The 17,338-nt window shown below is 50.7% G+C and overlaps 1 protein-coding gene across 1 annotated transcript; it reads right to left on the bottom strand.

The window, feature by feature from the left end:
• Positions 1 to 1,120: 1,120 nt before the first annotated feature.
• Positions 1,121 to 16,656, bottom strand: LOC122393546 (putative phosphoenolpyruvate synthase). The gene is made up of 25 exons (XM_043389713.1): positions 16,356 to 16,656; positions 14,740 to 14,918; positions 14,271 to 14,406; positions 13,803 to 13,917; positions 13,293 to 13,505; positions 12,628 to 12,858; positions 12,367 to 12,491; positions 11,889 to 12,042; positions 11,339 to 11,665; positions 10,998 to 11,125; positions 10,411 to 10,694; positions 10,054 to 10,171; positions 9,467 to 9,618; positions 8,188 to 8,315; positions 7,693 to 7,867; positions 7,284 to 7,454; positions 5,245 to 5,470; positions 4,896 to 4,987; positions 4,566 to 4,721; positions 4,103 to 4,263; positions 3,676 to 3,783; positions 3,365 to 3,484; positions 2,999 to 3,206; positions 2,506 to 2,683; positions 1,121 to 2,294 (listed from the first exon to the last, which is right to left on the bottom strand). Exons 1-25 carry the CDS (start codon positions 16,453 to 16,455, stop codon positions 1,483 to 1,485), a joined length of 4,797 nt encoding a protein of 1,598 aa, XP_043245648.1. The 5' UTR covers positions 16,456 to 16,656; the 3' UTR covers positions 1,121 to 1,482.
• Positions 16,657 to 17,338: the final 682 nt, after the last annotated feature.

Raw genomic sequence — 17,338 nt, 5'->3', positions numbered from 1 at the left:
CACTATAGAGAACTGTGCCATGCATTTTTGAACGGGAAATACGCCTTATACGAGTATTCGTGGTAGGCGCGCAATCCGAAGAGCAATCTATGCTCGAGAGTCATCTCGGGGAAGCTGGAGGCAAACCGTTGGGTCACTGACCGGTGACTATCCATATCCAACCGAGTTAAACAAAGATAAATGACAAACATGGGGGCAAAACTACCGCCGAGAAATAGTGAGATGACAGCCCACGGCCGCCGTCCTGGTTAACTTTTCTATCTCTAGCTTGTCCAGGACAGCATCGGAAAGAATGGCCCTCATTCGAGGTAAGATGTCTTAGACTAATGCATCCCTTAAAACGCAATCAAGCGTTATCCAACACTGCTTTGTTTGACTATGTAATCAGGGCTGATACCTACGCTGTCATGCTTTCAAACACTTGTTCAAGTGTCTTTATCATTCACTTGTATAGTGGGTTACACACAATAAGTCGGTGGTATTCTAAAGCAGGCATGCTCAATGGTAAAACCTGAGAGAGCTCATAAATCAAAATGCTCGTACATGATGTTGATGGTTATCAAACAATATTGTTTGAAGCAAAAGTACCGAGAATGGTCTAACGAGAAACACCTCATGTTGCAATTCCGATGAATCTAACTATGTTTTAACATTTGTTAAGCCTTGCGACATAGCCAAACCTATCAAATATTTTCTAATAGGTGAGGGCGTAGTTACGGGATTCATCGTATAGACGTGTCCGTATATGTTTGGAGCCGAGCGGCTGCTGGTGACGGGACGCACCACTCGGGCCCTTGGACGGACATGCCGGCCGCGGCTCGCCGCCACCGGTAAATATTTATCCAATTGCGCCGGGCGCAGCTCCGAGTGTAAACAGAGTGGGGTGGACAGGCCGGGCGTCGTCTGGGGCCGACTGGCCGGCGCTGTGGTCAGCCTGGGCGCCCGACAGACGAGGATAGAGGGGAGCTCTGACTGACCACTGCACCGCCGGAGCGGCATGAAGATAGTTAACTCTGATTGATGCGCCGTCCTACAAATGCCCTGTAACCGCGATTGCATAAAGTGGTGCATATTGAAATGTAGCGTCATAGACCATCGTTAGAGCAAACTCCGATCAACAAAAAAAAAAACATTGGTATATTGCATAAACTCCATATATTCATTTACTCTATGCGATAATAACTCTTCATCAACATGGTACTTTATACCTATTCATTTCCATCAACGAACAAGTACTTGAGCAGAATCAAAATATTCGCAGATCGCATTTAATTAGCCGTACCGTTCTCAGTCTGCCATGGCATCCGATAAAACAAAGCCCATTTTGATAGACATGCGCCAGGCACCACACCTAGGGCTATATGGCATCATTAGATCCCTATTCATAGCTAAACACCCTCATAAATAACATCATATTTCACTAAGTTCCAGGCAGAGTAGCGAGGCATCTTGAAGATGTCGAGTGGAACTACCTGTCAAGTGTCACTCTCTAAGCTGCTTTGGCATGTCTTCTGTCGCTTCAGCCCGAGAGTTAGGCACCCCAGTTTGAGGTTTGGCTATTTGAGACTGAGGTTCGGGCTTAACATCAAGTTTGAGCGTTCGAGGCTGAGGTGTGGGAGTGTCAGTCTGAGGTCTGGATGTTTCAGTCTGAGGTCTAGGAGTATCAACATGAGGTTTGTGTGTCCCAGCCTGAAGTTGTGGCGTAGTAGCCTGAGACTTAGGCGTTTGTACCTGAGGCTTGAGCGTCTCAGCCTGAGGTTTCGGCGTCTCGGTCTGAGGCTTGGGAGTCTTAGCTTCAGACACGGATGTGTTAGCGTCAGGTTTTGGGGTCTCAGCTTGAAGCTTGGGCGTAGCAGGTTGCGGTTTGGGCGTCTCTGCCTGAGACTTGGGCGTTTCAGTCTGAGGCTTGGGTGTCTTAGCTTCAGGCTCGGGCGTATTAGCTTCAGGTTTTGGGGTCTCAGCTTGAAGCTTGGGCGTAGCAGGTTGCGGCTTGGGCGTCTCTGCCCGAGGCTTTGGCGTTTCAGTCTGAGGCTTGGGTGTCTTAGGTTCAGACTCGGGCGTCTTAGCTTCAGCTTTAGACGTCTCAGCTTGAGGCTTAGGCGTCTTATCCTGAGCCTTGGGCGTCTCTACCTGAGGTTTGGGCGTCTCAGCCTGAGGCTTGGGTGTAGGCTTCTCGGGCTCATATCTGGGCGCGTCAGCTTGAGTTTCGGTTTTCTCGCTATCCTCAGACTCCGGTTGGGCAGACGCGATTCGAGTGATAGTACCGAGCGCGCCGTCCAGAATCACAGTGTCTCCTGAAATAGGTCAGAAAGAAATGTGAAATGGTAGAAAAATACACAATCAAGGTAAAAAAAATCGGTCATTCTGCCTAAAGCATCACTAACGTACCATTTATGAACTAAGCCCAAAGAATCATTTGTTTAGAGCATGGGACCGATGAATGCAAAAAGCAGTCACTTCCCCTTCGCACCACACACTATCCGCGTCTCCCTTTCCTCCACTGACCTGACTGGAAGGCGTCGGTGGCGCCGGTGGCTCCGACCACGCAGGGCAGGCCGTACTCGCGCGCCACCACGGCTCCGTGCGAGATGAGACCACCCAGCTCGGTCACCACGCCGCCCAGCACCGGAAAGTACGGGCTCCAGCCGATGTCCGTGGCGTGCGTGATCAGAATGTCGTCCCGCTGACGGCGAAAGGCTCAGAAGTCACCAAAGGGCTCAGAGGCTGGATGGATAGAGGGGTTCAGACCTTCAGAAGGTGGTGAAACAGATTGGCATTCTTTTTGTATTCTGCGTGTTTCTCCCTTTCTGTCGACTATCTATCTTCACATCTCTCTTCACACTCATGTTCTAACAACTTCATCCTAAATACTTCATCGTGCAAAAACTGACACATCAGGAATAAGCGATTCGGAAACAACATAACGCGCCTAATATCAGTTGCAATGCCTCACAGTACCCCAATTCCAACCTCTCCGACACCTGCACTATTCCCTCACCTGAATCTGAGCGGCGTCAGCGATGCAGCGTGCCACCCGGGCCGTGCCCTGCACCCGCCCCTGACAGACGGGGGTGCCTCTGACCACCACCAGACCGTCGGCGCTGCGGACCGGCTCCTGGACCGGCAGCGGCCGGGGGATGCCGCGGATCACCTCGGCGAACTTGAGCTGGTTCAGCTTGGGCAGCAGCCGACGTCGACGAGAGGCTCTGAAGATTCATGATGAGGGTGCCAGTGAATAAGTGAGGCAGATGGAACCACCGAAATAGTGCGAAGAGATGCGAGCAATCAAGGCCTATACATATATCATTGACACAAAAACACGGACGGCTTATGACACAAACAATGAAGAAGAGCTCTGACTGACTTGATGACGATGGCCGGTGACCTGGTATCCAGCAGGTTCTGCAGCTCGCGCAGCGTCAGGAAGTGGACCAGCTCGGCGTCCGGCAGCCGGCCTTCGTGGACCATCAGCTGACCCAGGCGCCTGAAGAAAGTAAGATATTGAGGGTACATTAACGAAGGCTTAACATTTATCTGTCGCTTATTTTTCTAAAATTGTAGGCAACCAACAACTGAGACATACTTATAGCAAGAAGAGTGATGAGTAAACATCAAAATTGATATCGACTCAAACTAAGTCTCAACACCGACGCACGCGGAGAGTCGCAGCATTACCTGAAGGCCAGCCGGAACTGGTGATGGACGCGCACCAGCAGAGACTTGGTGCACTCCCTGCGTACCACGCCCTGTCGTACGTACGGCAGGAGGAACGCCAGCCCCTTCCTAAGGAAGCAGACACGTAAAACGCCACACTCGGGACAGCAGCAGGGCGTGAGACGACACGTCAAACCTCGAAAGCTAAGTAAGCTTTTTTGAAATCTTTACACCGGAATGAAGCCATCGACATAATCCACCAGCAACCATGAAACATCACATTTGGGAGAAAAAGACGAAACACCAGACCACGTAATCTTGAGTAGCTTAATCTGAAAACCTCTAAGTCGCAATGATATTTAGGAGTATCATCACATTACACCAACAAGCACATGCTTAACGAGCTATCCTATTTAACTAGTTGACGTTTGTCACCGTCACCACTGACCTACTGCGGCTGGAGACGGTCACCTTCAGCTGGTCCAGCGCCTGCGTCACGTCCACCTCCGCCTTGCTGTCCTCCAGGGAGTCGGCGTTCTTCACCATGGTCTGCAGCGTCGCCACCAGCGGCCGCGGGTCCAGCTCCCACGGCGTCGACAGCATGTCCATCTGCAGCGGAAGCGGGAGGTGAGAACAGTCCCCGGTTAGTCGCGGTAGTCAAATGGCGGTACTGGTTACGGTGGTGAATTTGAAGTAAAGTTTACAAAATAACTTATGCCTGATAAGTTTTCCCATTGGCTTAGTTTATCTGCCCGGACGTATGTATATTATATCCCACGCACCTCTGCGGAAAATATTGGAGTTAGCTCGGTTGAAAACTAAAGAGAGTGACGGCACGAGCAGGCATGAAACAAGATCATGTATCTTATACGGTAATGATGGGCGATTTAGAGCAAGAACATGCTGCTCACCTCGGCAACCGCCCGATGACCGTGGGTGGCCAGAAAGTCTTTGAACGTGACGGCGACCACGGTGTGCTTGGTCTTCAGCCAGACGAGCGCCTCCTCCGGCGAGGCGGAGACAAACTCGTCGGCGTCCTCGGTAGCGGCAATCAGCCGCGACAGGCGCTGTACAGAGTGTGGGATCGGTGGGTCAGCCGGAGTGTGGGACAGCATGGCGAGTGAAGACAGGTCAGACGGGTTGGCGCGTAAGTAAACCAAATGCTTTGTGACTGTCCCAATTAAAGTTGTTCTGTATTGGTAATACGGAAATTCTTGCACAATAAAAGTTTTTTCTCTTACCTTCAAGGACGATGGAACCTCGGCCGATTCAGCGCCGCTACAGCTCGAGAGGAGCACAGCGAAGCTCGAGAACATGTCCTGGTTCCACGCGTCTGAAAATGCATCGACATTCAGCATTGACAGTCTTTCGTGCATAAGTTTGATTTCTTTGGACACGCGTGATGCATGAACCGAGGTTCTTGAACGTTAGGGTCGGGCATGACTGTGACAGAATGCCGTCCTGAGTATCTAACTCTGACCAATTTAGGCTTCTCTATGGCAGACAGGGACTATCCCGAGTGCTGCAGTCTCGGCCCAGTCCCTTTCAGGTTCCGTCCCTGTCCGTCCCGGTCCCGTCCCGGGCGCTCACTCTGTCCGTTCTCGGAGAGTGTGACCAGCAGCGCGATCTGCAGCATGTTGCCGGTGGTCGTGCAGAACACGTGGTCCTCGGTGATCTGTTTGAGCTGCGGCAGCTGTCCGCAGATGTGGCGGAACAGCTGCTGGGCCGTCCGACTCCTCTGGCCGTCCGTGTCGATCCTGAACCTGCCGAACTGCTCCTGAGCACGCTTCACCAGTCCGCTGCAGCCCCACGCCAACTGCGGACCAGAGGTAGTGAGGAGTGAGAAAAAGGAGGCTCTTCAGCTCTCTTGGCCGGTTCCTTTTCGATATATTTATTTTGACGAGTGGATATGAAGCCCATACACTCAAAACTTTTTTACTACCTCCTGGAGAGTTCATTTTCATCAAACCCGCAAGATAATAGTATATTGAAAGGGTAACTCGCTGCTACCATTATGTGCATAGTAACGGTACGTGGTTAATATGAACTTATTCGCCAGCGAAGAGTATTATTACCATGTCAATATCAATATTACTCTCGCGATCCAGAACATCACGAAAACTCTTTCCTCCTGGGTATCGTGACTCGGGTACAGATAGTCGTTTCATGCGTGGATCTTGTTTACCCTCGTTAAGATGATATTTGAAATGGAAACAATCAGCCAATCAGAAACGAGATCGGCCGTTTGCGGTTTGAAGGCCGCGCGCATCTGTCAGTTTTCGGCCGTTGGTCTCCGAGAGCGGATGTGAGCAGTGTCGGTGCCGCGCGGCGTGGCCGTTGGTGATTGTGCTTGTGTGTTGTTCATCGCCTATAGAGCCTCTGTGGACATTTTATTGTAAGTACCGATGTGCTAGAGCATTGCGTGCCGTTGAGTGGTGCTAATTTGACCTGGTTAACAGGACCCCGTGCACGGCCACGTGGCCTAGTGTTGTGAGTACGTACATTAATTTTGTTGTGATGCTACAAGTTTATGCATTTTGTTGGTGACTTTGAAAAAGCCTTGCACTGTAGTGATCCAGTCTCATTATCTCACGCAGACGGGCGACCACCCAGGAACGCCGTCGCTCACTTCAAATATTGTGCGCTCTGCCTAATCCAATATGAGGGCGCTGAATGTCTTGTATTCATATTCAAATTGCATTCAAGTTGTATCGTGGTGTTTATTTACCGCTTGTGCATTGCTGAACGCTTTCTATAAATTTGTATGAATAAGTGAAGAGTCTCACAATGTTCATGGTTGGTGTGCCCCTCGTATTGTTTGTACGGAACCCAAATATACCTACATTGTTGCTCTTGAAACATTTTTTTTTAGTTGGTGAGCTCCGGTTAAAAGAAGCTTCGTGAAGCTTCTGAAGGAAGCGTCTGTGGGTCTGTTACCATCCTCTGGGGGGTTTACACTAAAGGAAAGAGTAAACATTACCATGTGACAAAGGGTAGGCCATAAAATATACTCTCTGTAGGAGGGTAAAGCACAGAGTAGATGATGCGTTACTCCCTAAAAAAGGGTTCCGTTAAAGATTTACCCTTTCAAAGAGTGTAACCCAAAAAAATGTTACACTCTAGACAAGAGTAAATCAAAAGAGTTTACCATTCAGAAGATGGTAAAAAACGTCTGTGTGTCATGTTACCCCTCCCTGGCGAGTTTACTCTTCATGAAAGAGTAAAATTTACCATCTGGAAGGTGGTAAAAAACGTCTGTGTGTCAAGCTACCATGCAATGGCGGGTTTACCCTTCAGGAAATGGTAAAAAAGTTTTCAGTGTAGCGTGAAGAGAAATGTGTGGGTGCTGACATCATCATGAGCATATACAGGGCATGTGATAGCTGTGGGGGATTGACAAAAATGAGCGTTGAACGTCTTCACATGGCCAGACCCACTCGACTTAGCTATCCAACCGGCTCGTGGCGAGACTTTAATGCTACGGAGAGCAGGAAATCACCGTCAGTAGCATACTGTAGTAGTTCAAATGAAACACCCAGCCTGTATATTTATCATTTGTTGCGTGGCTTATCAGCCTGGAATTAACAGCGCTAAAACATTGGGCCCTGATCGCCACCGCCATCACTTACCCTTGCAGCCGAGACCTGCTGGTGGATGCTGGAATAGCGGCTGAGCACGCCGTAGCGGCGGATGGCCGTGGCTCTGGCCTCTTTCAGGTCCACCAGGTGGCCGAATATGGTCATGGCAGAAGCCCTCTCGACGTCATCCTCCTCCCACGACTGCACAGAAGACATGAACGTCTGCCGATGAGGACATTTAGTTAGCAGCTTCAGGAACTCGCGGATGGTCAAAACACGGAAAGAATCGCGTGAATGGCAAACGTAGCTATTTGTATGCACTATAGGTAGACAAAAATAACATTGACGCCTAACTAAATGGTTATGTCAAAGTCCAACCGTAAAACGGGGAAACCACAAATCAAGAACTGTAAAAAGGTAAAAACGTATGGTGGGACTAAGACGCCTTCACCGAACCCACCCTTGTGACGTCGATCATGTATCGGAAGTGTGTGATAGGGAAGTACTGGCCGGTGTAGGGCGGACACGGGTTCTCTACTCCCATCAAGAAGGCGCGCAGCGTGTCCGAAACGATCTCCATGCCGCGAGCAATGGTGTCCATAGACAGCGGGCTGATGGCGTTCGGCAGCACCTCGCTGTCGGCGAGACCGGCCGGTCAGAGGAGGGTGCAGGGGGGGGGAGGGGGGTGACGTGGAAAGGGGAAGGGATTAAAATTGGAAATGAGCTTGAAAACTTAGCTTACATTTAAAACGGCATCAATAGTATACGGGTACTTGTAATAAAATATCATGAACTGCTCTTCAACTCACCGTAAACATCAATTCGCTGATGTTCACGAACTACATAAAGTTACACCTCCCTTACGTTATCTTCCCCCACCCGGTTAAGAATCGACCCCTCCCCTCTTCGCCTCACGACAATCACTGCAGGAGTGTATCGGAGTCGCCTTACTGACCCGGTGTTGGCACCCGTGATGCATTCGTGATCCGTGAGCAGCGCCGCGTCGTTCTCGTGAGTCAGCTCCGGCTCCGACCAGCCGGCCAGAGACGTCACCGGACGGGACTGCAGCAGGAATATCTGGTCCTGTTCGGGCAGGGAAGGATGCGTTATTGAACAAACGTGGTGAAGACAGTTGAATCGCGCACGGAGAGTGCAATTGCAAGTCACATAACTGTTGTTCCATGATCCATCACAAACAGTGAACGAAATATCGTAATTGGTTCCTAAAAGTTAAAACGATCATGTTCATTGACTGATGTCTTGCTGACTGTAAAAGCAGCCAGAAATTTGCATCAAGCAGTGTCTGCTATTCAGACGTGTATAGCGGCCCAGCCTACCAGTCAGACGTGTATTGCGGCACAGTCTAACAGCTAGACTACTAGTCTAACAGTCTAACAGCTAGACGTGGATTATAATTATAACACTTAAAACAGCCTACCAGTCAGGCGCGTATTGCGGCACAGCCTACCAGTCAGACGTGTACTGCGACACAACCTAACAGGCAGGCGTGTATTGCGGCACAGTCTACCAGCAAGAGGTGTTTTGCGGCACAGTCTAACAGCTAGACGTGCATAATAAGAGCATAGGTACCAAACAGGTGCATATTGCGGCACAGCCTACCAGTCAGGCGTGTATTGCGGCACAGTGTACCAGCCTGGCGTGTATTGCGTTACAGTCTACCAGCCAATAGTGTTTTGCGGAGCACCCAATCAGACATGCGTGTACGGCGGCACCGCCTAACAGGCAGACGTGTATTGCGGCACAGCCTACCAGCCAGAGGTGTTTGCGGTACAGTATGTGACTCAGGCGTGCATTGCGGTACAATCTACCGACCAGACGTGTATTGCGGCACAGTCTAACGGTCAGAGGTGTATTGCGGTAAGTATACAATCTACCGACCAGACGTGTATTGCGGCACAGTCTGACCGTCAGACGTGTATTGCGGCACAGCCTAACTTGTTGCGTTAATGTTTACAAGGCTCGGTCGTCCGTAGTTCAATAATTCTGGGAGTAAGGAAGTTTTGTGACGAATATAATGACACAAAGCTTGTTATCGTTCAAATGAACAACACTAAATATAAAATAAATCACATAACCAAAACTTAATGTATTTACTCCGTCCTGTCTACCTACCTGCCTGCTTGCCTACCTGATCGTCTGACTGACAGCGGGCCTGCCGGCCTGACTGACTGACTGACTGACTGACTGACTGACTGACTGTCTGACTGACTGACCTTTGAGATGGCCCACTCGACGTCTCGCGGTCCTCCGAAGGCGCTCTCGAGCTGGACTCCGATTCTGGCCAGCCGGAGGGCGGCCGAGTCGGACAGACATCCGGCGGCGGCGGCGCTGGAGTCGATCGGAACCTCCGCCGTGCCGCCGGCCGCTGACAAAGGCACATGGTTCAGATTCAGTGAATTGGGCTACGTGTGTAGGAGAGGAGGTACCAATTAGTTTTAAGGTGCGGAACAGTAAAGGCCTGGCTACATTATGCGTTTTCTGCGTGCGTTTTTTTTGCGGGTTTGCGGGTTTTGCGTAATACCTATCGTTTTAGAATAAAAAACGTTATTACGTATTTGTGATGTTTTTATCTTAAATTGTACTTAATATAAGAGTTATCTTAACTTAAGTGCATATTTAATGCACAAGTAAGGTAAAAGTTGTATTATTTAACTGTTTTCTAGAACGATATCACGCAGAAAACGCCAACCCGCAAAAAACGCACGCAGAAAACGCATAGTGTAGCCAGACCTTAAAAGCGCTCCGTAACATTTCAGTAACGTTATATCCAGAAGATATTCAATATAGCAAATTATCTTACCGGTCATGACCGTTTGGATTTGCTTCGTTCCAAGATGGCGGCTGGAGACGGCCAGTTCATCAGTGTGAGACCGACTCACTGTGATGGTGTCGGGATCAACCTTGGCCGAGACGACGCTCTGGAAACAATCGTAAAAACGCTGAAATTATGAACTAATTACAACATGGCAAAGAGATCAAGAATGCGACGGCCGAAGTGATTACATGCACTGAATTTACCTGCGATGAAAGCATAATTAAGACAAAAAATGTTCGATTGTTACTCAAGCATCAACTAAATATCCTTCATAAAACGGTATTTTCCTAACAAATAACACGTCTGTTTTCTCCCTGTCGCCTACCCGGTCTGTTCACTAACCTCTCCGAGTCCGTAGCTGGCCGTGATGCTGATCTGAGACGGGTCGCCGGTGACCGGGTCACGGGTGAACATGACCCCACTGACCTCAGAGGCCACCATCTGCTGCACCACCACGGCCATTCCTGGGTGGATGTGCTGCCCGTGCTGGCGGCGGTATTGTACCGAGTGCGGCGCGAACAGCGAGCCCCAGCACTGCGCCAGGCCGGCCCGGAGCTGGTCACGACCCCGGCAGCCGAGGACCGTGGCGTTCTGACCGGCCGAGGAGAGCTCCTCGCCGTCCTCACCTGGAGGAGAGGGAAGGGGGCTTAGACGGGTGCATAAGAAACGGTGGTTGACTCGGCGTTCAAATTTATCGTTTGCCAATCGAGCGTGACACCAAAGCCAATAAGCTTATTTTCGCTGAAAAAAAAATCATACCGGTTCAAGGTAAATGATTGTAAGTGCAATATCCCTCAAAAATATCGTAAAAAGTCATTTGTTAAACAAAAACGCATATGCAAGAAACCTGACGAAAAAAAATTGACACTCGTAAATAATACGAGGAACAGCTAATTATATAGACAATGTTCTGTTCGATTTTATTTTACCTAGTGCCGACGATCTCACGGCGAAGCGCATTTCGGGCCAGGTCTTGCCGAACTGCTCCTCCAGCAGCGCCTCCAGCTCCTCTATGATCTGCTGGCTAACCGGGGCGTTCTGTATTTCCTGAACGGTGCTGAAAATGGCAGCGTAGGACGGTTAGTGCGGCAGAATGGAGAGATCACGTAGCTGTTGAATTGGGATTCCTAAGCATTATCGCATGTGGATAGACCTGTCGGCTGTCACAACACTGTCGCCCATCTGTCAGAGATCTGTAACAGACCTGCCACAAACCTACCACTCACATGTCACAAAACTATCATACTATTGTCACAGACCCGGGACTCACCTGTCACAGACCTGGCTGAGGTCGCCCTCCTCCAGTCCGGCCGACACCCGCACCACCCGTTCGGCGGCGCGCCGCAGCTCCGGCTGGTGCTGCAGCTGGTGACGGTAGCCCTCGGCCGTCACCACTGCGCCGCGCGGCACCACCACCTCGGCCAGGTCGAGCTCGGTCAGCAGCGCCAGCGAGCACGCCTTGCCACCGACCAGCGCCTCGCAGCGGCACGCCGGGTCGGCGAGCGACACCACGCGGCGCGGCTCGACGGCTGAGAGCTCCGAGCCGACCAGCAGAGGGAGGGAGATCTCCGGCCGCAGCGGGCACGGCCCCGAGTAGCTGCCGATACAGAAACGGTCAGAGGAGCGGACATCATCGAATTATTTAGACGGATAACACGGTATCGGGAAACTTGGAGGAGGCCCCGGGTATTCAACCGATGGGTACCGAGACCGACCAACATCCTAGGGACACATATTCAGCACAGCATCAATCTATAATCATCAGACAGGAACATCTTGTGAACATAAAAAACAGTTCCAGCCCATCGTTCTTTTCTTACCGGTATCCGAACTCCAGGATGGCGGTGCCCTGGACTCCATCTAGGCAGGTATCGGCCACCTGAAGTTTGTTGATCCACCGCCAGGGGCGCTCGGAAAAGGACGAGATCGGACTGCCTGTCGCTATGCATGCGATAGCGTGCTCCTTTTTGCCATCTATGGAAGAGACGTTAGTTATATTTAAATTCGTATTCATCGCAGGTTCGAAGAATCTGGCATTTTCAAATCACGCCCATAGATGGCGCTAGCGGTAGTCGCCTGGAGTGATGCTGTACCGCAATGCTTATCAATAGCTTGAACGACTTGGGGCGACTTTCGATGCCTAATTACACAAGGTACAGCACTATCCAATAACTTCCCTCGTTCTGAATTATTATATTGCCTAACCCGTAATCATATGCCATTTTCCACATAAAGGAAGGCTCGAGCCCCCGAGTAGGTATGTAGATAAAACTGGCGGATCCTGACAGATTGACTGACCGGAGAAGATGACGTTGAAGATGCTGGGGATGTCGCCCTCCTCGGCCAGGTCTGGAAGACTGATGTTGCAGGACTTGATCGGCGACATGTGCAAGTTGGCTCCCATGTACACGCCGTAAACCAAGCTGCAGGAAACGGTTAACATCATCATCATGAAACACTGGTCTACCCGTGGGTTGGGTGCTCAATGTTCATATTACGAGGGCATATTTCAATGAAGATGAGCTCGACCGGTATACTGTGAGGATCCTTCAAACTCACTGTGAGATGCCGCCGCGCCAGCTGTCGGCAGCGAGCAGCAGCTGACTGCCGTCGGCCATCCGCGCCTGCAGGCGCAGACTGCGGTGTCGGGGCGCCGCCTGGGGACCCTCACCGTCCGACCAGCGGTGCTGGCGCGGGCCGCGCAGAAACACCTCCTCAGGGGCGCCCCCGGCCACCGTCAGCTGGCCGCGCATACAGCCGAACTGAGCGTATCCGTCCAGAGAGAACGACCTGGATTGTGAGCGAGGGGAGGGCCGAGGGGTAAAGGAGGTGCATGAAATTGGCAGCTTATATTTATGATTCTAGTATGTAGATAAGCACAATCATTGGTTATGGCTTGCCTTCAAGAGCTTCTTCGGGTCTCAATATTTTTTTTCTCTCTCTCTCTCTCTCTCTCTCTCTCTCTCTCTCTCTCTCTCTCTCTCTCTCTCTCTCTCTCTCTCTCTCTCTCTCTCTCTCTCTCTCTCTCTCTCTCTCTCTCTCTCTCTCTCTCTCTCTCTCTCTCTGCGGCGGTTTCTATAATAATATGGAACGATATGCACGATAATAACTATCTTTCAAATAACGTTATCGATTTGCAAAGGGATCGCTCAGCATTTTTCATTGTAGGACGTTTGAGTGTCACTTTTTCTGCTGATTGACGCTGCATATCGCGTCACGCTCACCCCATGAGTGAGAGGAACTCGGGCGTCCAGAGCTCGCAGGCCACCGCTCTGGCCATCAGGTCAGTCTCGCACTCTCGTAGGTCACAGGGTGCCGAGAGGGGCTGCCAGAGGAGGCTGAACTGCACCGGCACCAGCTCCCCGGCCGAGGGGGACGCGTAGGTGGCGCCAGCGTCACCCGCCTCCTCCGGGCCCTCCTGAGAGGTCACACAGCGACTGAAAACGGAGAACAAAGGGTGAGGATGACGTGAGGGTGAGTAACTTAGTCCGAAGACTCCGCACACGATGATGGATAGCAACATACTTTTACATATTTACGATTAACAAAATCGCCAGTATCCGAGCATAAGCAAGCACAACATGCTTCTAATGGACTAATGATAAGATATCGAAAGGACATAGATCGACGACACGTAGTGGCGTTCGGTGTTTGATGCACGAAGTCATTCCATGATCCTTCTTTTTCTTTTCCACCCGTCTCCCATCTCGTAACCATGTCTCGTCCCGACTGACCGCAGCTGGCCGCGGTAGCTGATCCTCCAGAGCCTCATGGGCAGCACACACTCGATAGCCAACGCCCCGGCCCGCCAGCCGCTGCCAGTGTTGTAGATGGTCGTATCCGGCATACCTGAGAGTACAGCACGAATTATTGGCCGAAATAACGAGATGTGGTTTGGAGGCTGAATTGGAGCAGGTCGAACTAGCACGTATCTATACACTAGAGGTGCCATGGAGAAACACGATATCAAAGGTATTCGTTATGTGTGGCAATTGCCGAGTCACAACGCTGACTCGATTTTTACTTTTAGGACGTGTCCACTCGCTAGCTTAGTCTAGGAGTGAAAAGATTGGATTTCACCGAGCACTCCCGCACAGGTGATCTTGGTATGAGCTGAGACACAGTTTTCAACCAGGACCCTGAGACGGCAAAATAGCTCGGGAGCTGAGCTGTAGCGTGCCGTTGGCAGGTGCGGCTCTCACCGGGCAACTGGTAGAGCTGGCCGTTGACCTGCAGCAGCAGCAGCAGCTCCGTCTCCCGTCCCGTGCGCCGCACCAGGCGAATCAGCAGCTGCCGGCCCTCACAGTCGCTCCCGAAGAACGTGATGCCGTCATGAGACTGTATTGGGTAACAGGCGAAGAAGGGGCGTGGGCTGTGAGGTGTAATCGATAAAATGCAGGAAAATAAAATAAGATACACAATGACCTCACTTGAAATTTACTTGCGTTACGAACAGTTCTGTGGCCGTTTTTGACTGGAGCGCACGGTGGAGATAATTACTACCGTTATGGATCATGCCATCTCGCAGAATTATATGTTAACAGCAATATCACATGCAGCGTTATTGTGGCTTAAAAACGCATTTTGTTTCAGAGCCGTCCTAGCTTCCCGGCAGCCACGGAGAGGGGTGCACGAGTCGTCGACCAGGCTCGACCGGACCAGTCGCCCTACCTCGGGCTCTGCCAGCGGTCGGAGACTCTCCGCGTCTTCATCCTCTGGGCTGGGCACGAAGCTCTGCTTCACGTAGTCGTCCGCGTACAAGTTGTAGTTGTTGACCCGCGGAGAGCGGCGAAGGCGCACAAACTGGAAGTGCGCCCTCGCCAATAGACGTTTCAGGTTGTAGCATATGCCTGTGAAGTGTGAAATGCGTTGTACTATGACATTTACGGCATTACGGCACTGCAATAGCCACGTATGAAAAATCGGAGTAATGTAGAGTAAATGATAGGTAATTTCCTGGGAACTTTCAATTAAGACTGCATTTATCTCTGAAATAAGTCCTAACACTGATAGAGTCACGAAATCACAATATTTTTGGTTTCACGCAGTTTTGCATACGATGTTATAGGTCAGCGACCTGATGGGGCTGGGGAATGAGGTAGCTTGCTCAGAGGTACAATTAAATTAAAAGGTTAGTTTGGGCAAAAATCGAACTCCCTATCTCAAACATATTTTGGTAAACCACCAATAAACAATCAGGGGCGTCAACAACCCCTTTTCATCGGCCGGCGACGGGAATGTTATGAATTTTGTCATATTTGATCACGGTGAGCCCAATCAAACAATAAGTAATAAGTATATTACGTACACTGAAAACAATTTAACCCAAGGCCCGCGAGTAAACCGGTGTTTTGCGGGTACCCCTATCCGCAACCATTTTTAACCACCCTCCCAGGAGTACAGTAAGGTCCCATTGCAGTGTAGTCGTCCCTGCTCTCAGCGGACTTGCTCGCTGACAGCGGTTATATACGCTCAGAGCAAGTACGACTACACCGCAATGGGACCTAGCACTACTCCTGGGAGGGTGGTTAAAAATGGTTGCGGATAGGGGTACCCGTAAAACACCGGTTTACTCGCCAGCCTTGGGTTAAATTGTTTTCAGTGTATCAGTGTTCAGTGTTCAGTGTCTCCACGCTATCAGTGTTCAATGCTCATGATGATTTAGTGCAATCTTAATCGCTTTAAGAATGTGTTTACGCTAGCCTTAGGTATATGTAGGGCAATTAGAGCGCTGCACACACGCTTTCGTGGAAGTTCGCTTCCGTAAACATTGGAGCACCAAAACCCAGCCTGATCCTAACTCTTCTTATATAAACGTGTAGCTACTTAGATGCGGAGTTGTGCACAATCTATCGAAATACAACGGAGTTTTACACATATATGATATTTTAGACGTCTTTTACAGGTCCCAAGGAATCAAAAGATCTGCATTTTCACGGACGGGGTATATGCGGGTTATACATATGTATGCAAAAGATGGTCTACCTATACCAGCCAATTTGGAAGTTAAGTGAATTTATCGACGGGTAATTATTTATGGTGCACCCTGTATCGAACCAAAAGTTATCCTACATTGCAAATTTTAGTCAAATAAAACCAGATACTTCTTCCCTGTCAAGGAGATGTCGAATTTAATGTCCACGGCTCGTCGGCTTTAATCGAAAGGCGGAAGGACGAACTAAATAAAACGGAAAATCCCAGTCTGAACGATCACCCATTACCTGTTATACATCGGAGAAACTCTGGACTGGTACGGCCGCTCAGAGCCGCTGCCGACCGTCACTCACCTGGCTGAGTGTAAACTCCACATCGCTTGTATTTCTTCTCCAGGTAACCGAGCGCAACCAGCACCGCCAGCGCCAGGAGCGCCGTCCAAATCAGCCACATCGCCGGCCCCACTCCGTCCGTACACGGCCGGTACCGTTATAGAGCTCACTGCACCCGTCACCGGTCCGCCGCACCCCGTGCACCCCTCGGCAGGTCGCCACACCCACTGCACCCGCCGCGAGCCGCTCCACGTCAGCCGAGCACAGGACAGTCCCACAGAGACAGCCAGAACGGCGCTATCGCGGCCGTCTGCTGCCCTCTCGAACAGCCAGATAGCGGGTGCTCGGCGCGAGCTCTGGCCCGGGTCTCCTCAAAACGGTCCGGCGAGAGGTCAAGGTCCAACGGCCCCGGTCGGCCGGTTCAACTCGGTCATCGTGCTGCGACGGTACGGAGTCAGCCGGCCGAGGAGACCGCCACTCGCCCGGCGACTCGTCGGCGCGACTGACGACGCGAGACCGGCGTGCCAAGGCCCTGGCACGGCTCCAGGCGCGATTCGGTGGTTTGTTTTGCTGCCTAAACACTAAACAGCACGATGTTATTTTGCTACGTCGTTTGTGTGAATGCATTGAGTTCAGCTCGTGTTGTCCGTGCATTATCAGATGTTGTTAGACATGAACGAATGTAGTGCGCCCTATACCTTTCAGGTGGCTGTGGCCATATAATGGTGGGATGGGAGACTGTGAGGATCGCCCACATACCGCGGGTATGAATTACATGGTTGCTATCCAACGTACGAATAGGAAAAAAAATGACGCACTGGGTGGCTTTGCGGAAAGTCTTTTTGGGCGTGCTGCGTGTGCACTGCTTTGATATCAATTGCCTGGCAGATAAATCATAAATAAGATAGATAACCAATCAAAATGTCATTGAATGTCCTTTAAGTGATTTGCTTTCCGTACGCCTAAGGCTGTGTGGATTCGCCATGTACCCTGAACTAGCGTGG

This window comes from Amphibalanus amphitrite, unplaced genomic scaffold (assembly GCF_019059575.1).
Source record: "Amphibalanus amphitrite isolate SeventyFive unplaced genomic scaffold, NRLGWU_Aamphi_draft 000541F_arrow, whole genome shotgun sequence".
Classification (NCBI taxonomy): Eukaryota; Metazoa; Arthropoda; class Thecostraca; order Balanomorpha; family Balanidae; genus Amphibalanus; species Amphibalanus amphitrite.
Note: the sequence above shows the minus strand (reverse complement) of the source record. Positions and strands in the feature narration are given on the sequence as shown.